The sequence below is a fragment of the Talpa occidentalis genome, unplaced genomic scaffold, assembly GCF_014898055.3.
Source record: "Talpa occidentalis isolate TD23 unplaced genomic scaffold, MPIMG_talOcc4v2.1 talOcc4.36, whole genome shotgun sequence".
Classification (NCBI taxonomy): domain Eukaryota; kingdom Metazoa; phylum Chordata; class Mammalia; order Eulipotyphla; family Talpidae; genus Talpa; species Talpa occidentalis.
Genome location: NW_023603851.1, coordinates 8,505 through 34,808, shown reverse-complemented (window position 1 = coordinate 34,808; position 26,304 = coordinate 8,505). Strand labels below are relative to the sequence as shown.

General features: G+C 53.0%; 1 protein-coding gene across 1 annotated transcript; it reads right to left on the bottom strand.

Annotated features, from left to right (window-relative positions):
* Nucleotides 1–824: 824 nt before the first annotated feature.
* Nucleotides 825–25,685, bottom strand: LOC119256655 (UL16-binding protein 1-like; the record flags this gene model as incomplete). The annotated part of the gene is made up of 4 exons (XM_037524432.2): nucleotides 825–1,016; nucleotides 24,234–24,358; nucleotides 24,992–25,264; nucleotides 25,440–25,685. Coding segments are annotated over 4 exons (836 nt in total), but the record flags the coding sequence as incomplete, so codon positions are not given.
* Between the last annotated feature and the right edge of the window lie 619 nt (nucleotides 25,686–26,304).

The following is a 26,304-nucleotide window of genomic DNA, read 5'->3' as shown; positions in this document are numbered from 1 at the left end:
GACAGAGAGGCAGAGAGACAGAGAGAGGAAGGGGAAGAGAGAGAGAGAGAGAGAGAGAGAGAGAGAGAGGAGCTTGCATGAGAGAGAGCGGCGCCCACTGGTCCTGTGATGAGTGAGACTGCAGTCCAAGCAAGGGTGGGGTCCACACCCTCTGTGGGCAGATGAAGCCTGAAGGGGAATCCCGTTCTTTGTGGAGGGCAGGTCAGTCCCCTCAGCCTGGGCCTGCCGGTGCCCATGACCCAGCACTGCAAACTGTCCCTCTCCACCTTCCCCACCCCCCTCCCCTGGACCAGATTCCTCAGGAGCAGCCCCCCTACAGGCTCCTCCAGTCCTGCCAGGACACCACAGTGCCTGAGCCAGGCCAGGTCTGCCCCACTGCGGGGGAGGGGGCGATGGGGGAGGAGATCTCTGCTGGCCAAGTGCCAGGTGAAGAGTCTGGGTTGCTCCCCGGTGTCTTCAGCCTTGCACGGGGTCCCAGCAGGAGCGTCTTATTCAAAAAAGACCAACACGGAGGAAAAAAATCAAAGAGTCATTGAAAAAGTGGTGGTCGGGCTATGCTGGTGCACCACCTCTGGGATCAGCAGGGACACAAAGGCAGAAAGGCCGGCCACGGTGTCTGGAGGTGTCTGCTTTTCAAACTGGCCCAGCCGAGTTGATAAAGGACCTTGCAAATGGCCCACAGATGGGGCCGGGCGGGAGCTCACAGCTTGTCACAATCCCTGTCTGTGAGAGGCCGGGGTGGGAAGTTCAGGTGTCAGCGGTGGTGTCTCTCCTGACACGCAGCCCGGCGATCCCGCATCGCACTTTCACGGGGAGCGAGTCCCTCAGGCTGTGGACGGCACGAGTCTCGGGGCACTGCCCACTGGGGAGCGTCTCCCCCAGGGCAGCTTGGCGGACACGCGCCTGCTCCGGAGTCCCGAGGGTCCTGGCTCACGGGTCGGTGCACCTGGTGGCCGTTTGGAACGACCGAGGGAGCCCACCCGGGGGTGCAGCTGCTGCGGCGGCGGCCGAGGGGACTAGGGATGTGACTCCAGGGTGAAAGAGCCTCCAGGACGGCAGACACCGCGGGCTCGAGAAAGCCTGAACGCACTGACTGAAGGGAGAGCCCAGGCCCGCGGTCTGGGGTCGGGAATCCCCCAGGCATAAGCGGTTCACTCCAGAAAACAGAGCGTTTGCACAAAATCTGGACAAAATCAAAGGAACAGTGCACGGGCTGCCTAGAGCGCCCCTGGGGAAGGTGTCCGGGAAGAGCTGGAGGCAAAAGCCACAAACAGGGAGAGGAAGCGCAGACCTCAGAAGCCCGGAGTCTCCTCCAAAGCCGGAGCCTCCAGTGCTTAGTCACTGCCCGGCAGGGGCACGTTTCACCCCACAGCCCGCAGGGAGGGTAGAAGCGGGGAACTCCCGAGGGCTTCTCTGGGGTGCGGCAGTCAGGGATCCGCTCCTCTTCGTCCGCACCATTTGAGCTGATTCCAGGTCACCTGCCAGTCCTGCTGGAAGACGTCGTCGCCAGAGCTGGGACGCACCATCTCTTCAGGCGAGACGACTCACACAGACACACGCTTTCCTTTTCTTTAGGTGAGATGACGTTGCATTTTAGTTGCCTTACAATAAGGAGCCAAAAGTAAACCTGAAAGTTGAGTGATTTTATAAAAGATGACTTTAGGGGCCTCCCTGGTGGCGCAGGGGTTAAAGACACAGCACTATCAAGCTATCGCCGGCCACTGCAGCAGGAGTTCGGTCCCAGCCAGGGAGCTGCCCACGTGGCGCAGCAGACCTCTCCTGTCTCGCCCGCTGCTCCCCTAGATACAGTTAGCACGTTTGTCTTTCCCCCATTTCTTGCAATCCCCTCTTATCTAGCATTAACAACAGCTTGTCTTTCCCCATTTGTTACAGCTTCCCCCTTCCCTTAAGCAGAACAAGCTGTCACCCCTTGGTTTCCCGTGCAGACCCTGTCCCCCTCCCCTTAATGAAAACAGGCTGAGACCACCTGTCTCTGTGCTGACCCTTCCCCTTCGCTTAAGAAGAGGAATGAGCTGACACCCACCGGCCTCTGTGAAGACCCTTCCCCTTCCCCTTCTCCGTGCTGACCCTCTTCCTGGTGGCGCAGAGGGTGAGGGCTGGGTTGGGAAGCTGCCCACAGCCTCTGCAGCGCTGGTTCGATCCCAGGGTCCCACATGGCTCAGCAGACCTCTCCTGCCGCACCTGCTGCTCCCCTCAGCAGTGTATTTCATCAGTCTGCCTGCTCTGCTTTCTGCTCTGACTCTGGTGAATCCTCTCACCCTCTGGTTCTTGTATGTATGGAAGAAAGAGAAAGGAAAGAAAGAAAGAAGGAAGGAAGGAAGGAAGGAAGGAAGGAGAGAGAGAGAGAGAGAGAGAGAGAGAGAGAGAGAGAGGAGAGAGAGAGAGAGAGAGAAGAGAAGAAAGAAAGAAAGAAAGAAGAAAAGAAAGAAAAAAAAGAAAGAAAAGAAAGAAAGAAAGAAAGAAGAAAGAAAGAAAGAAAGAAAGAAAGAAGAAAGAAAAGAAAGAAAGAAAGAAAGAAAGAAAAAGAAAAAAGAAAGAGAAAGAAAGCAAGCAAGCCAGCTGGTACCATCCATGTCCATGTTGAGCTGGAGCCCACTTGTCTCCGCGCAGTCCCTTCCCTCTCCCCTTCGCAGACCCCTACCCATCTCCCCCTTGTGTAAACACCCTGCACTCTGCCAAACAGCAGGACGGTTGTCTTTCAGACATGAGTCTGCTGCCCTCCTCATTTGTCCACAAATTAAACCACTTTCCTTTTCCTCAAACTCAGTTTCCTGTTATTGGCTGGAGGAAACTGAGGCCGGTGTTCGCGAAAACCCTCCGCAGTGAATTTCAGCAGATCTGCCTGTTCTGCTGCCCACTCTCTATGGGGAATCCCGTCTCACACATGCCCCACCTCTGATCTACACCCGGGTCTTGTATGCATAATTAAATCTTTTTAAAAAAAGACTTTAAAGGGTCAACAAATTCTCATTATTAAGCTTAGCAAAACCTGAGTTGTAGGAGAGATTTAACCACCATTGGAGCCATGATTAAAAGAACAAGTTCAAGGGGGGGGGTGGGCTTCACGGAGTGCAGGGGAGACTGCCAGTGCTGGGTACCACCTCTGCTTTGTTTTTTTGTTTTTTTGTTTGTTTTTTTAAAGATTTATTTATTATTTGTTTGTTTGTTTGTTTGTTTAAACAAGAACCAGGGTACAGGCCAGATGCACGGGAAGGTGAGAGGATTCACCAGAGACAGAGTGGGGAACAGAACAGGCAGACTGACGAAATACACTGCTGAGGGGAACAGTGGGGCGTGACAGGAGAGGTCTGCTGCACCATGTGGGAACCTCTCTGTCCGGCCGGGATCGAACCGGAGCTGGGAGCTGCAGAGGCTGAGGACAGCTTCACAGCATGGCCCTCAATCGCCTGCACCATCAGGGGAGGCCCACCACCTCTGCTTTGTTAACCCCTGAGGGTTAATTTCCATATTATCCTCTCATGAGATTGTCCTTCCTTTTCTTTAGAATCAGAAAGACAAACTTGTTACTTGAAGAGATAGGGGTGCTTATCTGGTAGGGAGCAAGAGAGCCCCTCACTGCCTCAGTAGTAGGTGACCGGTCTGGGCAGCCTGTGTTTGCATCACAACTCTTTTTGCCTGGGAGGAGCCTCCAAAGGACTGGTCTTTAGGGCAGTGCAGCAATGTGCTTCCTTGTACTGTTGAACATGCCGCTTCTGCTCTGGTCGGTGGCTTCTGAGCGTCCTGCCAGTATGAACAGGCGCTTCTGGCAAATTCTATCACGGAGTCCTCTTCTTCTACAGTAGTTTATTGGAGAGATAAAATCCATGATCCTTTAAATATTTTAGGCAGGTAAAATATTTATAATTTTAAAAAATGGTAAATTATTTAACCAATTTAATCAAATTATCTTTTCAATACTTGCTTTTTTCTAATATACAAATATTAGAACATGGGAGTAACAGTGAAATAACAGCCAAATAGCTTTATCTTTGAGAGAAAGAAAAATAAATGCATGGTCCTTAATTACCTTAAAAAAGTGAAAACAAAACAAAAAAAACTTTATACTGTCTTTCTTATAAATAAAGCATACATGATCCCGTTTCAATTTCTGTGCATTTTTTTTTTCCTCACTGGGAAAAAAGAACCGGAACAAATATTGGAAAAATGAGAGCATAAAACAATCTGAACACCACCAGGGATTAAAGTGGTATAAGTTGAATACTAGAGGGTGAGCATTTTGAACAGGATCTCCCAGAATCAAACCATAATTAATTTATATAAGAATTTAATAAGCATAAAAATGCATTAAATAGCACAAAGAAACTTGGGTTATTCCTTGTGTAATCTTGGTACTTTTAGTTCAGATACTGGAGAAAATAAAATGGATTTTTACCTTGGTTTCTTCTGGGTACATTTTTTTACTTAATTACTTTAAAAGATACCATTTGAGGGCCTCCCCTGTGGCGCAGGAGTTAAAGACAGCACTATCAAGCTACTGCCAGCCACGACAGCATGAGTTGGATCCCTGGCCAGGGAGCAACCTGCATGGCACAGCAGACCTCTCCTGTCTCCCCCACTGCTCCCCTCAGCAGTGTATTTCTGTACATCTGTCTGTTCTGCTCCCCACTCTGTCTCTGGTGAATCCTCTCACCTCCCACACCTCTGGCTTATACCCCAGCTCTTGTATGCATAAATAAATAAATCTTTTAAAAATAAAAAATACCATTTGAAAATTTCAGATAAAAGTTAAAGTACCATTAAAAATAAATTCACAAAAGCCCAATAATAAGCTGGGATTTAGTCAATAATAAGAAAAAGGTGAATGCGTCTAACATATCTAGGTCATACACATCAAAATTTTGAAAACAAAGGCTCTTCCAGAAAGAGGGCAAGAATGAAGAGTTCACAGTAAAGGAAATGGAAAGTAAAAGTTAATTACAGTCACCTTTATTCTGGGGTCATCCCTGCCCTATTCCTCTCTTCTCAATGCACCTGCACACTTAGATGAGTCTCCCCTCTTTGTGCTTCCAGTCTCCTACCAGCCATTTCAAAAACCAACGCACCTACAACAGAACACTTGTTTGGAACTACATCTGCAACAGACTGCAAACGTTTGAGGCCAGAACTCAGCTCAGCTAACAGTGTGTCGGCGAAAGACACAATAATCTTTTCTGAATGTTACTATACTCAGTCTATACTCCCTGCTGCTACAAGAGAAGTGACAGAAACTGAGTAAGGGATGCAGTTGTTTGAAATTTCAGTTCATTCTTCAGTGTCACTTTCTCATCTCGGATTTTTCTTATCTCAAAGCAGAAGGCCTGGGAACTAGAAGACTGAACTGAATGATGTGCAAATGAGAAAGTCTCCTTGGGACTCTGTGGGGAACATCACTTCACAAGGAATGGGGCGGAGAAATGTCACCTGGACACATCTTGGAATTCATCCCGGAAACTAAAAGATGCTGCTGCATGTTGTAATTTAATATAAAGATAACAGAGGAATGTGAAGCAAATCCAGACAGTGAAGCAATCAGAGCCAGGTCACACAGCATAATAAGCAAGAACTTCACTTAATGACACTAGAACATGATGTGTACTCCTAGAATCATTGCTATCTCCAATGTGTATAAAAAATGGGAAAAATGCTTTCAAAATTTGACTCTGAAGCCTTTTTTGAAGGAAGAGTCTTTAATTAGAAACGATGAACTTGATGTCAGATGGATAGGTAGAGCGAGATGACAGGTGAAAGAGATGAGAGGTTATGACTACAAAGTCTACATTCAATATCACAACAAAATTAGGCACTAACAGAAAACCACGGCTGCTGGTCCCTCCAAAACACTGTATTCCTTGCATGTAAAGTTTGCTTCCTCGTTACTGCATGATTGCCTTTTTTCCAAATAAATAAAGACGATTAGGTCTAATAATAAAAAGAAACCAGAGAATCATATCCTTGAACTTAGAATTATTACAGACTCTAGTCCAAAGATTTCCCTATTTTCTCCAAATTGCTCAATCCTCCTTCATTGGTCTCATTAAGCTTTCTGCCATTGCAGTACTATCTCAACATTCATGTCCCAAACCCCTTGTTTCTGTGATTCTTCACGCACCCATGTGGAAAACCATCAGGACTGGATGAATTCAACCCATCTCTTCTTACGTGGCCAAGTGACTGACTGCAAATGCAGAAAGTACATACAAGAGGACAAAATGGTGCCACTGCCAATGTGTGGCATCCTCTTCGTGCATCTGGCCACTCACTCTCCTGACATCTAGATAACTTTAACTATTGTTAAAGATAACACTTTAACATTCCTCAGATTTCTGACAATGCGTCCCTCCTGCCTCTTCTTCCCTTCACAGGGAATCTTACCTTTTATTTCCTAGAGATTTAAAAAGAAAAATGCAATTTGATAGGCGGTTTTCTCAACTCACCCTTTCCTTAAAGCTAAACCACTTTTATGTGACTCTGTCCTGTCTGTATCCTAACACAACCAATCTCTACACACTCTGCATCTCAACTCTCCAGGTTTCTTAGAAATCTTGCATTAGCAATTTTTTCTTTCAAACATGTTACTGTGTTATTGAGATAAGGTGGGTTTACATCACTGTATCTGCTTGAGTCTGTATGTTTAACCTCTGCAGACGTATGTTCTCACAACACACCCACTACCAGTACCCCAACAAACTTCCACCATGTTTCCTGGGGTCCCTCCCCTTCCCCACACCCACCCTAACTTGTTTCCTGCCTGTTTGCCTCAGTGTTGCAGTCAGATGCTAAAAGTTTATTGTTTGTTTTTGACTAACCCTTATTTTTTCCCCTCTGTATGCAACATATATGGAGACTACCTAGTATTTGTCTTCTTTTGTCCATGTTGTCACAAACAGCAAGAGGTCATCATTTTTTGTAGCTGAGTAACACACACACACACACACACACACACACACACAATCTTTCTTATCCATTTCTCTATACTTGGGTACTCAGGCTGTTTCCGTAACTTACCTATTATAAATATGGCTACAATGCACATAGGAGTATATATATATGATTCGAAGGGAGATATATGTGTATATACACACGTACATACACATGTATTTTTTGAATTTTGAATTTTTGTATTTTGTATTTTTGTATTAATCAAATAGATACCTGGGAGTAGAATTTCTAAGTTTCTTGGTCAGTCTAATTTTTTAAAGATTTATTTTTATTTATTTATGGATACAAGATTTGGAGTGTAGGCCAGAGGTGTGGGGGGTGAAAGAATCCACCAGAGAGAGAGTGGAGAGGAGAACAGGCAGATCTACTGAAATACACTGCTGAGGGGAGCAGCAGGTGAGACATGAGAGGTCTGCTGTGCCATCTGGGTCAGCTCCTTGGCCGGGGATCGAACTCACGCTGCAGTGGCTGGAGATAGCTTGATAGCGCTGTATTGAACCCCTGGGCCACCTGGGAGGCCCCCTCCTGCTCCTTCTTTAAAGAATCCTAATCTGACTCATGTTCTCTCAGCCTCTTCCCAACAAATAGATGAGCAGAACTCACTGAGCTGTCCTCCTGAGTCAAGTCAAAGCAACACTTGCCTCTTGTGCTGGCCCCACACCTGCCACCAGGTGGTCCTTCCTAGATAGAGATCCTGATAGAAGTCAGGCTGGACCTTTCATGTTCCTTTATACATAAATACACACTAAGTGTGCTGCTCACCCACCACCTGGTTCTTAGGCAGAAGTGACTGTGAGCCTCGGTAGAGGCCCCCCACTTCTCCCTAACTGTGACGCCTGGTGACATAGCTGAGCACATCCTGTGCTGCTGTGTAGAGTAGGAGGCATCTTCAAGTTCCTTCAGCTCAGTGGGAAAAGGCCAATCCTCAGATGGGCCAAGACTTCCCAGCGGCCTTTGTTATGTCTATCCCTCACCTCTGTCCACACTCCCGCTGTGTTAGGACAGTCTGGTGGAGGGTGGTTACTTCAGCCATGTTGTAGGAGACAGAGAAGTAGCCATGGATTAAAGCAGGGTTTGGACAAAGGATAGGAGTGGGTCCCTCTGTCAGGTCTGGCTCTGTGAGGTAATTCTGCTTGCAACATTATACAACCCCTGCTAGATGCCAGTCACTGCATTCCAGGGCCTTGGCGCAGGGCCCACACAATGAGAAAGAGTCAGACAGTAAGATGAGACAGAAAATTCTGTGGAAATTCTGTGTTATAGTCACTGAATTCCAGAGAGAAAATCTCTCTCACATGTACTAGGTTTTCACCTGGACATCTGTTCTCCAAGAATGCACTGGAAGCCTGGGGTAAACTATAACTGGGGGCACTTATCACCCTGCCTCATGGGTTGAGTCAACCAGGGTGCTTCCTCCCAGGACACAACCAGGTTCCTGTTCCCACCCCTGGGCATGGGTGTCTCCTCCCTCACCGACTCCCATGGACCCACCAAGCTCTTCCCACTCCAACCTGAGTCTCCCACCCGCTGTGTGTGTTTCATCTTCCAACCACCCAGAAAGGCCCTGGCTGGATAGACTCCAGTGAATGAGTTAGAACCTTCTGGTCTCATTTATTCCTGCTAATTCAGGGTGTAGAGACAGGCCCTGCACCGGGGACTGGCCTCCTCTACCTGCCCACATGCGTGGTCAGGAGGGTGTGTCGTCAGCAGGGACTGGTCCTGCCTGGACGGTGAATGTGTGTGGTAGGCGAGCTTCACCCATTTTGCTCATGTAATAGGAAAGGGCTCAAGCTCCTGGGGCACAGTGGGACTCAGGGGGTCTAGTCCCCCAGTCTTCCTCTCACCTCTCCCCTGCTACACTCACTGCCCTCATAAGGACCAGTGTAAGATGCGTAGCGGCAGGAAGGGCCGGAGCAGTATCTTATGATTCAAGCTGACAGGTAAAGAAGGAGTCCTGGAGCCCTCCGTGGCTTTTCAGGCTTTTATTGGGATTTTACCCAGTACACAGCAGGCGGGGGTGCCCGCAAGCTGGCAGGCCTCCCAGCCCCCACCATATCTTTACTCTTTCTGGGCTCTCTGGCATTCTCTCCTGGCCTCCTTCTTTGCTGCTCTGCTCTTTTTTCACTCTCTTTGTTCTGCTGTTGCCCCGATGTTGCTGCCCTATGAGCCCAGTCTCTCAGTCCAGGTGTACCCAGGGACATATGCCCACACCCTACTCCAGGTACCTGCCATCAGGCATGCATTCAGGGCCACAGGGATCCATCATCCATCCTAATGGCGGGAGGGCAGAAGAGCCTGACACTTTTTACCTTACTCTACAGACCGCACACCTGAGCATTGGAGGCTGAGGCCCTCAGGGCAGGGAGAAAGAAAGGAGAGCAGAAGAGGACCATGTAGGGGACAGCAGCTGAAATAAGGTAGTGGGGAGTAGAGTCCAGTGGAGAAAGGGAAGCAGAGCTGCAGTGGAGGGCGGGTTGGGCAGGAGGTGTGGGTTGGGAGAGGCAAATGGAGGGTAGAGTGGGACGGGGCTGGACCTCCAGGAAGAGTGGTGGAAGGGGGCGGGACCGGCCACCCAGACCCCATGATATTAGGAGGTTGGGGCCAGCCCCAGCACTGAAGGACTTACACTTAAAGATGTCACACAGGGACTTCAAGATGTGGCTTTGGGGGGGGGGGTGGCATCCAGAAGCCTCCTCAGAGGACAAGGTGACAGTAGACCCACACCTCCTGTCCTTGATTGTGATGGATGATTGATACTGCACATTTGCTTATCACATCATGTCACTTCCTCTTGGTGCTTGTAGGGTAAGGTAAAAAAGTATCAGGCTTTTCTGTCCTCCTGCCATTAGGACAGATAATGGATCCCTGTGGCCGTGAATGCATGCCTGATGGGGGGCATCTGGAGTGTGTTATGGGCATCCGTAAGTGGATACCCCTGTGCTGAGAGACTGGGCTTAAAAGGGCAGCATCCCGGGGACGCCAGCAGAACCATGAGAAGAGAGAGCCCAGAAAGAGTGAGGATTCCCCAGAGGCTGGGAGGCCTGCCAGACTCCCTGCCCCTGTCACCCTGCCTGTCATGTACCTGGTAAACTCAATAAAAGTCTGAAAAAGTCACCGAGGGCTCCAGGACTCCCCCATCACCTGTCTACTCTGATCATAGAGATTCTGCACTGTGCCCTTCCTGCCTCTACAGTGCTAAAGATGAAATTCCTGTTCTCCTAACAACCTGAATGAGAAATCATACTGCACAATCATCCATCCCACTGTTACATCCTCACAGGAATACAAACAAAGACCATGTATGAGGGGGTTGTCCTGTAGCATGGTATGTGTGTGTGTGTGTGTGTTAGTAAGATATCCCCAGGCCAGGCCCCCAGCACCCAGATCCTCAAGGCCATGCTTGTGTGCCAGACCCCCTTGCTGGGTCAGGACCTGCATCTGCTTCTGGTTAAGTGAGGAAAATGGCTCCAGTGAAGGGCCCTGCCCAGTACCTCTTTGTTTCCCTTCTTGTCTCAGCTGCTCACCCTGGGTGTGGTCATCTGGGTGTGGAATTGTGGGCATTACAGGTCTAAGCCCTGCCCTCCCTGTCCCTGTCTCTCCAGGCCCCGTGCCCTCCTGAGCCCTCTCTCCTGGCATCATCTTGGGCACCGGCCAGGCTGCCCGGGAGGCCTCCCCTCCTATAAAGCAACTTTTCCATTTTCAGAAACTGTCTTAAACTAGACAACCTGAACCCAAAGGATGATTTAAAATCTTAAAGATAGAAATTTTTCATAAGAATCAGCTATCCTAAGGTTTTTTTTTTTTTTTTAAGATTTATTTATGCATACAAGAACTGGGGTTCAAGCCAGAGATGTGGGGGGGGGGTGAGAGGATTCACCAGAGACAGAGCAGGGAACAGAACAGGCAGATCTACTGAAATACACTGCTGAGGGAGGCAGCCAGCGAGACAGGAGAGGTCTGCTGCACCATGTGGGTAGCTCCTCCTGGCTGGGAATTGAACTGGTGCTGCAGAGGCTGCGGATAACTTCATAGATTGCACTTAACCCCTTGCACCACCAAGGAGGCCCAATACTAAGGTTTTCAAAATATGATCTACTGAATACTAATAATCCATGGAGGAGATTCAGGGTTCAGTAAACAACTTGAATTTAATTTAAAAATGCTTTAATTAATTTAAAAATAATTCCCATCATATAACCTTTCCTTCCCTAAATCTAATATACTCTGTTCACCACTGCATTATTTATGTTTTCACTGATTAATTTTAGAATGTTTAATTATTTAGTATTTAAACTTCTTATAAGGAAATTTATATGAATAAAATATGACTTACATAAAGGTCTAGAAAGAATGTGTGTTTGTTTTGGGGAGGGAGATGCTGAGTAATATTTTACTTAAAAGGCAAAGATAGTGCTGCTGACACAAAGTGTGAAAAACACAGGTGAAAATCTCAGTTTCTCATGTAGTAATCTGCAAACTGGAGAAAGGGATTTTCTCAGCATCACACAACTGTCGAGGACATTCTCGGATTGGTCTGGGAAAGTCCCCAGGACTCATGTAATTATCCAGAGTTTAACTCTTTCCACTGAGCTGTCCCCACCATGAATGTTAACCAATTAGTTATCCGCTGCTTTTGGTAAAACCAGACTACATTTGGCCAGAAATTAAAGTCATTGTTTTATTTGCATGCTCATTAACCCCTATTAAATTCTAGTATCTGAAAAGTCTGCCATAGATAAGCAGCAATTTAAATCCCACTCCCAAAGAACTTAGGGGAAAAAATATTTGCAACTTACCAATAAGACAGAAAAGTCACCCAGTGTGTTAACATACTTTTGTTTTTAGAATTGATGCTTTCACTTATTCAGTATCTTAATATAAATGTAAGAAATTATACAGGATTTCATCACAGATGAAAAGTTTACTAAATATATAACTATCCAATTCAATAGCAAAAACAACTTAAGTTTTAGTTCCTAGGTCCCTGGACAAAGACAAGATGGAGAAAGATACTGAACCCTGGCAACTCCCCACACACACACATCCTGGGGCTGCCCGCCTGCCCAGAGGCGCCCCGGCCCCGCCCGGGGACCCAGGGTGAGGGGCTCCCTACTCCGTGCCCCTCTCAGCCTAAGGTATTTCAGCTGCTCTCCACCGCAGGGTCCTCTTCTGCTCCCCTTTCTTAGTCGCAGCCCTTAAGTCCTCAGCCTCGGAGTCTCCGGGGTGCCGGGTTACTCAGGACCCCCCATCCTCCAGGTGCCCCCCCTCAGGCGGCCAACCCCGAGCCCCGCTCCCAAGGGCCATTGTCTCCACGGCCTCAGGTCAGCCACGAAGGCGTTAGGCCAAAACCCCGAAAGGGCAGCAACCTTCGCTGACCCTCCGTCCGCCCCGTCACGCGCTGTCCCTGCACAGTCCCCACTGGGTGTCTCTTGGCCCCTGAGCCCGGCAGCCGCCACCCACACAGGTGAGCGGCGCAGTGAACACAGCCTCGCGCAGACACAGCAGAACGCCGCGCCTCCCAGCAGGGCCCCCCGGGGCTGAACCCCAGATCATATGCACGCGCCCCACGCGCCCCACGATCGCGGGCGTCCGCCGCCCGCAGGCCCCGCGCCCTCGAGGGGCGCCGCTGCCCACTCTGCGGGCTCCGCCGTCCCGCGCGGGGAACTCGGGCTCGCGGGCCTCCCCGGCCGCGGTCTCGGCACCCCCGCCCCCCGCCCCCGGCCTCGCGCGCTCTGAGGTCCGCTTTTGGGGCCCCGCCTAGCCCCGGGGGGCTCAGGCCGTCCCCGCCGCCCTGGGCTCCCGACGCCCGCGCTGCCCGCGGCCCCGGCTCAGGCAGCCCTTGGCCCGTGGGCGCGGGTCGGGCTCCCCGCGGGCCTCGGCCCCTCCCGCCCCGAGGCTCCTCCGCCCTCACCCTCGCGCTCCAGCCTGCGGGCCGCACCCACGGGTGCCGGGAGGAGGCTCCGCTGCCGCGAGCACCCCCGGCTGCGCCGCGCCCGCTCAGGGCTCCGGCCCGGGCGGCTTTTTACACGCCCCGGCCTGCTGCGGGGACCCCCCCCCCCCCCGCCCAGGCCGCTCGAGGCCGCCCGACTCTCCTCTCCGGGCGCGCACGGACGCCCCTCCCCCCTCCCCCGGGGACCCCAGGCTCGGATCCCCGCCCAGGCCCCAGCGTCCCGCGGATCCTGAGTCCCCTGGGCCGGCCCTGGTGGTGCCCCGCGCCGGCGCCGGGCGAGCGGGTGGGGGTCGGGCCCACCTCCCCCGTCGCGCCTGCGGCTCGGGCCCCGGGCGGGTCCTGGCGGGCGGCTCCCCACCCCCACCCCGAGATCTCCCCCGCAGCTCCCGCCGTGTCGCTCCCGGCGGGGCGCGGCGCCTCCAGCGTCGTCCTGGGCCCCCGGGCAGAGCTTCCCGGGGCGCTCACCGCAGTCCTGCCCGGGCGGCCCACGCGGGTCCACTGCCCCGAGCCGCCGTCCCCCGCGCCGGGTTCCGAGGCCGCAGAGGGGAGCCGCGCCTCGCCCCGCGGGGGTCTCCGAGGCTGCGTCCCACGAGTGCCTGGCCCCGCCTCCCGGGCCGGTGATGGCCGCGGCTGCTCCGGGCGGGAGCCCCAGGGCTCAGGGCCTTGGGCTGAGGGTCCGGGAGCTCCCGGGGCTTTCTAGGCCTTTCGCCCGTGTGTGGATGTGTGTGGGGAACATGTTGTCCAGGATGAACGGGATTGGATTTTGCAGAGTTGTTCTGAAAAATCTGACATTGTTCAAAGTCAGATCATTGTGTTGTGCACCTGAAGCTAACTTGCCTCAGTAAAAATAAAACGGAAAGAGGAAAAAACAAAACTTGATTTTTTCTACATTTCTGAGGCTGGCAGCCTGGGGTCCTGAGACCCGCTCCCTCCAGCCTCTGGCCATGGACGGGGCCTTTGTCTTGAAGCTGCTTCGCTCTGTCCACCTGTCTGTCCCAGGGTCCTGGTCCTCCCTGGTCTGCGTCTTCACGTGTGGTCTCCTGTGTCCCGTGTCCCTGCTTATAGGAACGTCGGTTGTGAGGGATGATGGTTTGTCCTCAGGGCACCTGCCTCCAAGGTCACGTTCACACACACGGGAGTTCAGGACCCACCGTCTCTTTGCGGGGACACAATTCATGCCAGAGAACCTACCATCACATGGCCCCCGAAGGAGTCATTCTTAATTGCATGTTTCCTTTTAGAAGATTTTTGCTGAGCTGTAACTGACATAACATCACTGTCAGGAGCGCAGCCTGAGGAGAGACGCGTGTGCGCCGTTACCAGAGTCAGCAGACGGCACAGCGCGGCTCCGGACCTGTTATGTGTCACAGAGTCCATGCGCTGTCCCACACTCCCGCCTGCAGGAAGGAATGAGGCTGAAAGGGGGATAATGAAGGGACAGGGGGAGCAGGAGCATGGGGTGAGGAAAGGGGGGGCAGGTATTAAAGGTTCGAGATATGCGAGGAATCACTGCCCCAATAACAGGGGCTGGCTCTGGGGAGAGCTACCCAGAGGGTGGGGTGAGCTTCAAGATGGGGTGAGGCTTTGAGATGGTCCCACTGAGAAGGCTGTGCCCCCTCTCCAAACCCCTTGCAGTTAGGGAGTGCCCAGGAGGTTGGCCCTGCCACCCCCTCTTCAGATCCCCACCCAAACTTTCATCTCTGTGTAAAAGACCTAAATGGGTCTCCCTCGTGCCCAGAAAGCCAAATTCTGCTCCATGAGAAATGTCTACACACGGGTTTGTACCAGATGACCATCAAGGGAGTTGGCCGGGCAGGCACCCCAAAATAACTGGCTCCTGAGTGTTGATCGCGGGAGTACTGGGGTTGTACAAGGGGGAGGAATGTGGACAGTGCGTGCTTTGAGTCTTCAGGACCCAGGCGGACTTGGGGGCATGAGCCATGGCATTAGACTTTTCCTGCAGGGAGTTATCTCAGCAATCAGCGGGAGTTTGTTTCTGGCTCCACTGTCACCCTTGGAGGGGCACTCAGATTTTTGTTGGGATGTAACAACCAATTTTCCAAGTTCCCCAAGAATGCGGATGGAGCCAGTTACTCATGAGCAGGCCCACAGGGGACAAATAAGCTGCACCACCACCTGGCCTGACCCAACACCAGAAATAAGCAGCACCCACTCAGCTCCCACCTGTGGCTTCCTGCAGAGTCCCTTGGTGGGGGGCCCTGGACCTAGGAATCCTCTATAGAATGGAGGGGGCAGGGCGGAGACCTGGAGGACACACCATCCTGTCATGCTCACTCACCCATGAGCCATGAGCAGGACAGTGTGTTTCTGGTCTTTCAACACACAACCAAGGCACCCCTGATGATGATTCCCCAGGGGTGAGGCATGCATCTCTGGGGCAGCAAACTAAGACAGTGGTCTGATTGGTCCTCCACTAGTTCAACTATTGAATGCTCTAAAAGGCAGAGGTGAGTAGTGATGGGCATCCTGCCAAATGGCCTGCACAGATGCAAACATTCAACCTTCCACTTGCAGAGCAGATTCCCAGACCCGGCCCACACTATGACCTTCCTATGGTGCTGTCTCCCTGGTATGTGAATAGTTGGAACTGGGGCAAAGGGGAGCCCTCTTCCTATCTCTGCAAAGCCTTTGCGCAATTTACTATGCGCAATTCACAGAGAATCGCTGAGTCAGAAAGGCATAGATGCTCATGCAACAGGGATCACACCCTCACATCCCCAGAGAGGCTTTGCGAGTCCTCTCATTTCTGCCATGTCCTCCTAAACAAGACGTGCTTTGAGCATCTGTCTGGGACCTGAGAGGCAGTAGCAAGAGACTGTCCCCGGGCTTCATGTTGATGCCAGCCCTCGCCTGAAGCCATTCAAAAGCTACAAAGATGTTCCATTCAGTACAAGTCCCGGGAGTGGGGAACACCGGGCAGGGCCTGGGGCAGCGGCCTTCATGACCGAGCCCCTGCTCCACGGCGACGCTGCCGCTCTCAGGGAGGACACTGCCCCCGCTGGGTCCACTGTGGATGCCTAGGTCATCCCAGCTTCCCGGGGAACTGACCTGAGTGAATGTATCTGGGAGAAGCTGGAGGGCAGAAAGGCCCCTCCTCCCAGGAACCTGGCCTCCCCCTCTGGCAGTGATTCCAAGAGGGGCTCAGGTCTGGACTGGGCAGGGGATCTGTGCTGGGATGTTGCTTTCAGGCTCCTGATCACCCCTCCTCGAGTTCTGTCTTTGTTTGAACCACGGAAATCCAACACTCGTTACCCAGCTAGGATGGAGCTCCTGGGTGTCACTTCGTGCAGGGAGCCTTCTCCTGGCTCTCTGAAGCTGAGCCTGGCTGACCCCACCTTCCTTATCACGGCCATCAGTTGTCCTGACACAGGCACCTCCACCAGAAACCTTTTCTTTGGCATTTCCCAGCCCCATCCTGGAGACAGCAGCTCCTCCTGCTGTCAATAGAAGTCACTACTGAGCTTCAAAAGAATTCTGGGGTTCTCTCATCCTGCTTCCTTGTGGTGGGAAACAAGGATTCTTCATACTATTCATGGAACACCAGTGACTGGCCACATTTCTCGATTTTCACATGCTACCCACCTGGCATAATCATTTCACTGTTACATTTGGTCACTTAAGTGCCTCACTCAGAAATCCTGCACTTCCTGTGTTAGGTAGAGTGACAGTGATTTCTCCAAGCTTCCAGGAAACATTTACTAGCAGTTCAGCATCCTTTCCCAGGGCTACACTTCAGCTCATGACCCTAAATTAAACACGTTCCCTTCTCTACTTTAGGTCCACCCATAACCTAGTCCAACATGACCCAACACCTCCCTCCAGAACAGCCTGGACACACTGTCCATCTGCCCACAGGACACTGGGCTAGATTCTCACAACCCTGCTACATCTAGAACTTTCCTCTGTACCTGCCTAGTTGTCCCTGGAAAGGTTCTTTGCACTGATGGGGGGTATGGCCCAGTGGGCAGAGGGGCACAACCAGGGATGTGTGGTTTCTTGGCAGGCAGAGGCCTCCTGTTCTCCTCTAGCAGGAAGGGCACCAGGGGGAGGGCCAGGCCGGGGAGGCTTTGCTGTGCCAGCCCAGCCTTCAGGGATTCTCTCCTGTCCCACAGCTGGGGAGGGGGCCTGTGGGGCTTTTCTCCACTCCAGCCCCACCTGTGTTTCTCCCTCACAGACACGCTCCCTGTGCTGATTCTCCAGCGTTCCTGAGCCCAGACTTGGACAACCATGGTGGGGGTTTAGGTCGGGTGGAAGGAATGACTTTTACTCCTATGACTGTGGGGTGAGGAGGTAAAATCTATGAGTTCCACAGGGTGGGGGGTACGGGGGGAGGGTACATTCCATAAAGGCCTCAAAGATCCAACCAAAAACTGAAAGATTTGGAAGAATTACTCAAACAGCAACTGCTAACAGGAAACCAGAGAAATTCCAAGACAGAGACAACTAGAATATCCAGAGCAGATTGTGAGCTTAGTTGCACTTATATATTCATTTTTTTAAAAAATGCATCTTAACCATCCCAAGGTAGCCCAGCGAAGAGGGGGTCTCGGGGAGGGCAAGACTCTGAGATGGGTGTGGCTGGGTGTGTCCTGGGCCTCATCAGAACAACGATACAGTAGATGCTGCATCTCATGTCCTTAATTGCATTTGGTGATCACCCTGGTCTGCAACAGGATAACAGTCAATGGTGCAGATGAAGACTAAAGGCAGCTGGCTAGAGAATCCCCTCTTCTTGGAGAGTCTCATTGGTCTTTCCAGGCCTTCAGCTGATGTGCAAGGACCACCAACATTAGAAAGACAATCTCCTTTATTGAATGTTCACATATTTACATATCAATCTCATCCAAGACATTCTCCATTGGACAGTAAATTAACCCTCACAACCCCCAGCATCATAAGTCAGCTCCTCCCCCTCCTCTGTGTCCTAACACTGAAGCCCAGTGTAGGCACATCGCAGGCATTTGTTTATATGTGTGCGCCACACTCCATGGGTTGGTTGAAGTAGAATGTGTCCTTCTGTCACTTTTGTGACAGAGTCTTGCGCGCGCTGGTGCTCCATTCTCTGGGATAAATGCAGTGTCCTTGGGACAGCCGTGGGGAGGCTTCTCTTCATGAATGAGGCTCAATTTCAGCGTAGCCCTTTGTGTTCAAATCATCCCTGACTCCACCCCTCAACCCACATCACTAGTTCATCACTGAGCTCACTCCCCCATCCCAACAGGGACAAGGGAAGGCAGAGGGCTGTGGTAGAATTGAGGAAATTAGGGTGTGAGAGCTCTGGCTGCAGAAGATCTTAGTTTGGTTTGAGGACTCCCCTGAGTCCCACTCTGACCTCACTCCAAGAGCCACTTCCCCATTAAAGGTGAAAAATGGCTTTAGACCTCCTGCTCCACACCCTCTCCCTGTGAGAGGATGAACTCCAAGTGAACACAGTCCTAGGATGTGGGGAGATGGAGGAGGCCTGTACAGGGCACGTGATAGAGACAGGCAATGGTGTCAAATCTGTGAGTTAACAGGTCAAAGTAGCACAGAAAATTCTGAATGATGCACTAGAGACTCGATGCAGTAGCAATCTGTACTGGGTGGTTTGAAGGACAAAAGAAACGCAGGGGGTGGGAGGACTCAGGTATGGGGGGGAAAGAGCTTGGTGGATCCATGTGGGGACAAGAACCTGAGTTTAACCCCAGGGAGGGTCTGCAACCCCCGAGGCTGGGTGAGGTAGGCAGGTAATGGGGGAAGACAGGCTGCTATTGCAGACCTTCCAGGACCACCCGGTGAGGAGGATGGGCCTCTGTGGACACCTGCTATTCCTGGCCCAGCAGGATACAAGCTCCTGATCCCTTATTGGACCCCATGACAGGGATGGGAAAAGCAGGAAGTGTTTTGGTGAGTGTGGGCAGTGGAGGACGTTTTCAGAAACAGTGTCACGATGAAATTCTGGCGGATGGCCTTGAATTAGTATCTGAAACTTTCCATGTATCAATTTATAGGAATATGAAGCAGGAACACAACCTGATGTGGTGGACAAAGGTGAGTTGCTCAGGTGGCCTGAGCTTGCACATGCTGAGGACTCACCAGGGGCCCCCACTTGAGGTGTTAGCGCGGCTTCCCTGAGGTCAGCAAAGGCAGGAGCCGGGGTGTCAGAGGCATGAGCCCCCTCCCAGTCTCCACCCTCTCATGTCCCGTGGTCTCCTCGGGTGGAAATGAAGACTGAGACGCTGGCTGGATGGCTGGGTGACCGAGAGATGTGAGAATCAAGACCAGGGAGACCCAATCACCACTGGCTTCTAGGACCATCTGCTTAACTGGGAGAGGCGATATCAGAGGCCTCGAGGAATCTGAGCCTCCAGCAGAAAGAGGAAAAATAGAAATTCTGGCCTCCCTGCTCCAAAGCTTTTTCCAAAGAGGAGTTCCCCTGATTGACGAAAGCTCCTGGGGTCCACTGGAGTGAAAGGATTAGAAAGCGCCCCTGATGACACAAGGCAGCAGCTGTCTTCCACAGCTTTCTCTGTGTGCTTAGAAGGAGAAGGAAATGCTGAGTCATTTAAGAAAAGCAGACATGATGGTGAATGCTGGATGAGCACAGAATTTGACAGGGGAGGGGCAGAGCATGGTGTGTGTGTGTGTGTTTAGGGGGTGAGGGCACGTGACAAGAATGGACACTTATCACCTATCAGGATATACAGCCCAGGGCATGTTTCTGGCTCTTCTGTGGTAGCAGAAGAGGAAGCAGGAAGATAAACTGGGTTTCGACCATCTGCAGCCACCTCCAGGGCCAGTGAGAATGGAGCTTCGGGCTCAGAGTCAGCCTTCCCGGCTGCAACAGGAATCCTCGTGATCGCTTCCCCCGACCCTGCAAATTTCCTGAAGCATCATCATTCTTTTTCCTTCTGGGCCACAAGCTTTCCCTTCCTCTGCCTCCAACCCTTCCTGGCCCCCCACCTTTTCTCAACTCCACTCTGGCTTGGGATTCCTTCCTTCTGAAGGCCTCAGATTGCCGGCCCAAGTACACTCGTCTGAATTCAATCTGGGCGAACGGCAGTCAACCGTCCTCTATCAACACGTTTTCTATTAGATTCTATCCTAATGCAAGAAGCCTCAGGAGACCAGTGTGGACAGGACCTGAGGGTTCAATTTCTGCCCGAGGGCTGCCTGGCGGGGAGGCCTGGTCTGTCTCTGCTGCCCCCTGCCGGCAGGCGGAGGTTCCCAGCGGGCAATGTTGGCTTGTGTCTCTGACTCACTCACTGTCACGCTGCGCTGCAGCCGCCCTCAGACCAGCCTTTATGAAAACCACAGAAAGGTGCTGATCGCTGGGTGTTTATAACACGGCCCGCTGATACGCACGGCATGCTCGTCATTTCAGAAAGAACATGAAGGAATATTAGCAGTGACTATCCCTCCATGTTAGTGCTTCACAGGGGACTATTATTCACAGCAAACATTATTTTCCTAATAAATAAAAGATACCAGAGTGGGGCCTCCCCGGTGGCGCAGCGGTTGAGCAGTGGGTTGCTAAGCTGCCCGCAGCCTCTGCAGCGCCGGTTCGATCCCAGCTGCTCCCCGGCCACTGGAGGAGGGTCCCACATGGCGCGCAGACCTCTCCTGCCGCCCGCTGCTCCCCTCAGCAGTGTACTTCGGTCCTTCTGCCTGTTCTGCTCCCCGCTCTGGCTCTGGTGAATTCTCTCACCCTCCCCCGCTTCTGTCTGTACCCAGTGCTTGTATAAACAAACAAACAAACAAACAAATAAATAAATAAATAAAACATGCCTCTTAAAAAAAAAAAAAAAGATACCAGAGTGGAGGCCGAGGCTCTGTGTGACTGGACAGTGGTGACACCCTGGGGCCCGGGGGCTCTGCCCATTCCGGCCATGACAGCCTGTGAGCTGTCTTCTCTCTCTGACTGTCTAACAGCTTCCGCCCCAGACCGCCCAGGGCGTTGTCATGACAGATACCATGATCTGGGTATATGAACCCGCACTAGTCCCAGTCGGGTGCCCCTGGGCATGGAACACACACTAGCCCTGTGGGCACCTCCTGGACTTGAGCACAGAGGCTGGTCCTGCTGCTGAGCAGGTGCCTGCTGCAGTGGGAGTGGACTTCAGGGGACGGAACTTCTTAACTTGAACAGTTGACATCTCTCTGGAATGGCTGACTCCACATTTGACTGTCCTACGCGTGTGTTGTTCTGTTTGTTTGTTTGCTTGCTCGCCTCTTTGTTTGCTTTTTCATCTGCACTCCTTGAGTTTATTGAGGAAAGAAAAAAAAGGAAAGAGAGAGGCCTGCATAGACTCAGGCGGGCATGAAGGCTGTCTGCTGTTCTGTCTGTAAAACACTGATGAGCCAGTAAGGACAAATGGGAACCTGAAGTAGGTAAGTAACAACTGAAAAGCTTAGATATTTGTTTCATTTCAAAATCAGGAAGTACAAGTAATTTTAGAGAATAAGAATGTGGATTTCTGCAGCATCTACAGTTTTACTTAGTGTATAAAAAATGCAAAGAAGCCCTTCCTGGGGCGCAAGGGGGTAAGTCTCAGCACTATGAAGCTGTCCACAGCCACCGCAGCACCAGTTCGATCCCCAGCTAGGGAGCTGACCCACATGGCGCAGCAGACCTCTCCTGTCTCCCCGCTGCTCCCCTCAGCTGTGTATTTCAGTAGATCTGCCTATTCTGTTCCCCACTCTGTCTCTGGTGAATCCTCTCACCCCCGCACCTCTGGCCTGTACCCTAATTGTTATATGCGTAAATAAATAAAATGAATCTTTAAAAATATATAAACAGCACATTGGAGGATTTTATTCCATAACAAAACAACTTTTGAATGACTTAGGCACACATTTCAGGCCTGGTCTGGCGAGCGGGCCCTGCTCTTTGGCCTTATTTCCACCTGCCACATGACCGAGGGGGCAGAGGACGTGCCTGGACTGCAGCGCATGGCCCACCCCTGCCAGGGACCCTGGCCTTGACCTCAGGGAAGGCAGGCGGACACCTGACTGAGGGGACTGGGATGAGAACTCAGCGTGGCCCAGCTCAGGGTCTTCCAAGACCTGCCGCTGAACCTCTTTCCTTCCAGTAGCGTTTACTGTTTTACAGCCGAGCAAACTCATGCTGGGAGTTTAAGAAACAGGTGCACTCCAGATGCCTGTCTCCACGTGTGCAGGGAGAAGCATCACTTCTCCCCCACCTGGGGTGATGAGTGTGGGTTCTGGGAGTTGGCCTTGAGGTGAGCCAGGGATGCCCAGTGTCCTCAAGGCCCATCCCCCTGCCCCTGGTCCTGCCTGATCTCCCTCTGCCTTCCTCCTGTTCTCCCAGTCACGTGTCCACAGCACCCAGCCTCATGGGTTGAGTCAACCAGGGTGCCCCTCCCAGGGACTCAACCCAGATTCCTGGCCCCACGACTGTGCATGGTGGTCTCTTCCCTCACCAGCTCACAGGGACCCACTATGCTCTTCCCACTCAAACCTGAGTCTCCCCAACTGCTGTGTTTCATCTCTAAACCACCCACAAAGGCCCTGGCTGGGTAGAGACTCCAATGAATGAGTGAGAACCTTCTCATCTCCATGATGCCTGCTAATTCAGTTTGCTGCTACCACACATCCCTGTCCTGTAGAGACAGGCCCTGCGCCTGGGACAGGCCTCGTCCACCCGCCCACGTGCACGGTCAGGAGGGGGTGTTGGCAGCGGGGGCTGGTCCTGCCTGGACGGTGAATGTCTGCGGTAGGAGACCTTCACCCAATTTCCTCACCTAACAGGAAAGGGCTCAAGCTCCTGGGGCAGAGTGCTGCTGAGCTGGTGTTCTTTCTTTATTTTTTTGACAGTTGTAGGTAAATTTTATTTTACAAATTACATTTGTTCACTAACAGTTTTCCTTTTTTTATTAATTTATTTTTTACATCATTGTTCATTTTTAAACAACATTTGCCTCCCCCGCCTCAGGTGTAGTCCCCATAGAGTTTCCTTCACCAATGCACCCGTGCACCATCACCTCAGTCCCTGGGCTCATCCCTTCCTCTCTCTATCCCTCTCCCTCCTCCTCCCCTGCAGGATGTCTCCAACCCACAAGCCAGAAAGTTGCTGACTGTGGCCTCCTCTGTGTCAGCCCCTCTCAGCAGGTGTCCCAAGGTGCTGCAGGACTGAAGCTCCAGGGAGTCAGGACAAGGGGCTGGAGATGGAGAGGTGGCCAAGGAGGGCCACACTTTCCGGTGCTCCCTACAGCATGTCTGCATCAGAAAAGAAACCCCAGTTTGTGCCAGTGGTTCAGGAAATCCTGGTTCCCTTCTCCTGAGTCTGTCCCTCCACAGCACCCCCATCCCCAAGCCCGCCCTCTCTGTGCTGCAGCCTGTGGTGCCTCCTCCCTCCTGTCCACAGCAGAGCCAGCCCCAGGTTCAGTGAACTGCCTGCGCCTGCTCCGGAGGTCAGACTGGGAGCCCCTGAGAGGGCGGCCTGGCTGCTGCTCCCTCCAGCCTTGGAGGCTGTAGGTTAAGAGCCTCTTCCCTGGCTCTCAGCCTCATCTCACACTGGGGGTACACACAGGCTCTAAGGGTCCCACACTCCTTCTGTCCAATCCAGCCCAGCTGTCAGCGTCCCCCCACAACAGCACAGCCCCCATCCCCTGTTCCCCTCTGCTCAAGACAGGGCACCTGGCTGGGGGCCTGGGGTCTGCGGGAGGCTGGCTGCCAGGTGATGGCACAGACCTGAGCCAGGATCCCTGGGGCTCCTCAGAGTTAGGGCCCTTCTCACCTGCTCCGCCACCATCTCTGCTGTCCCTCCCACCACCTGCACCAGCCAAGCTGCTGTCTGCGGGGCTGCCGGTGGATCTCCAGACTGCTGAGTCTGTCTGCGAGGTCTCCTCACCCACTTTCCTGGCATTTGACCCAGTTCCTCTGCTCTGAGCCCCTGAATGGAGCCTCCTTCCCCTTGACACATCATCTAGGAACCCCATGCCGCTGTGTGGTGAGCCCAGCAAAGCCTTGTACGACCAGGACATGTGTGCCTGCTGTCCCCTCCACCCACCAGGGGCCCCGCCCCAACAGACGTCTGACCCCAGTCAGGAGGGACTCGCTAAACCCTCAGAACATCCACAGGCCCTAAGCCTTGGTGGCCCCTCCCCACCACGGGCTTTACAGCGAGGGGGGCTCAGCACTCAGGGCCCAGCTCGTCCAAGTTCTTGCTCAAGTGACACGAGCCCTTCCCGCCTGGTCTCCTTCACCATGAGCAGGGGCAGGAGGGGAGGGGCCCGACTGGGAATTCCATGCCCCCCTCACCCCCGGGCCCCCTCCCGTCCCCTCATCCTGCACACGGTACCTTCCATATTATAAAGCCTATGATGCCAGGCGGGATGGCGCAGGCGAGGACGATTCCAAAGTTGAACCTGGGCCCCTGCATGACACTCGTGGTTGCAGACCTGCCTGGGGCCGTGCTCAGTGGTGCTGAAATGGAAAATCACAGTGAAACCCGGGTCCAGACCCCATAAAAGGGGAATCCCCTGAGCCTCTGCCACCCCAGGTATCCCCAAATGCAGAAACTTTCTTCGCTCTGGCAGCCCCTACAGCACATCCTGGATGTACAGACAGAGAAGGTCCTGCCCCCAGGGGCACAGCGCTAAGGGGGAGCGAGGAGGCTCACTAACCAGTCTCTCCTGCTGGGACAGAGGAGCAGGGGCAGGAGGAGGGTGACAGAGACGCCTCTCAGGGGCTGGCGCTGAGGTGGACGGAAGACTTTCCAGATGCAGACCAGGCGAGAGGAGGAGAACAGAGATGCTGAGAAGGAGAGCAGTGGGAGAAAGGTCTGGAAACAGAAAGAGGCCCCACGTTTGGATCAGCAAAGAGTCCATGGAGTGAAGAAAGGTGTTGCAGAGAGGAAGAGGCGTCAGGAGGGGCCAGGGCACAGGCAGGAGGCAGAGCACAGCTGTGTCCTAGCCACTGTCTCCCGAGAAGAACTCAGGGGGGCGGCGCACCCCCAACATGCGTGCACACAACACACACAACACACGTTCACACACACACGAACACACGAACACACCCATCAAAGAAACCCACCACTCCTCCCCACTGCCTTGTTACCTGGGGTCCCCGGCGTCTCCCAGTGCGCTGCAACCTCCTGCAGCCATGTCCTCCAGTCTCCCCGGGACATCCTCCAGAGAGTGGCATTCATGTCTCTGTCCTCCTCCCACTTCTCCAGCATCCACCTGTCTCCAGGACGCTCCGCCGTCCAGTGGCCGGTCACCAAGTCCAAACGCAGGGAGATGCGTCCACTGATGACAAGCTGCCAGGATCCTCGGCTGCGCCCACTGGCCTCCTCCTGAATCACCATCGTGGCCTGCAGAGAGAGGGGCCCTGACCAGGGAGAAGGCTCATTCTCTGCCCCTGGTGCCCACAGCACTGGTCCCGCCTCCCTGCCCTGCTCTGCCCTCCGTGTCCTCCCTGCCTGCTGCGACAGGAGACTTTTACTTAAACACGACAGCGCCCTGACCTACACGTGTCCCCGCTCTCCCTGGGCCCTCAGACTCACCGCTGCCTCGGGAATCCTCGGGTTCAATGTCAAGAAGCTTCTCTTTGAACTTTTCTGCCAGGTCTTTCAGATTTCCTCTCAGGTCCTCCTTGAGTGCAGCCTCCACCTTCATGCCCTGAACACAGATGGCCGTGACCTCGCGGCTCTGGCAGTTGTAGGTAAAACAGCGCTCCCCATGCACCTGCACTTCAGCCTCACACCATGGCTGCGTCTTAGGAGTGACGGTGATGTTAACGCTCAGAGAGTCTGCAGATGAGAAGGAAAATCCCAGGTGAGGGCAGGACTGAAAGAAGAGGCTCTCACGCAGCCTCCCCCATGTCTGAGACACAGGCGGTTCCCTGAAGGGCTGGGGGGGCTCACAAAGCAGAGACTGTCCTGTCCACCCTCACGCTCAGCTGTGCAAGGCCGTGCCCCTCCCTGCTCACGGGAGAGGAGGCGTCTGCCTGGAGAGAAACCACATGTCCTGGAAACACCTCTGTGACCACCAGCCTCTCCCAGCACCTGCCAGCCCGTGACCTTCCCAGGTCACACAGGTGGCCAAGGGAGGAAAGGTCTAGATGCCAGAGCATTGTCAGAATGTGGCCAGTGTTCCCAGGGGGGTGGAGAGAGCAGGGGCTGCTCCTGAGGGGCGGGTCCCAGCAGGGAGGGGGTGGAGGCAGGAGCAGAGGGAGGGGTAGGATGTGGGCAGAGGACTCAGCACAGCCCCTGGGGGTGGTGCTGACCTTGGAGGGGGACCAGCCTTGAAGCTTGGAGAGAGGGAGGCCCCAGTGCAGGGGCAGGAGATCAGGCACTTCTCAGGCACTAGGAGAGGAGGGACTGAAGGGCGCAGAGAAGAGCATGTTGGGATGATATGCAGGAAAAGCAG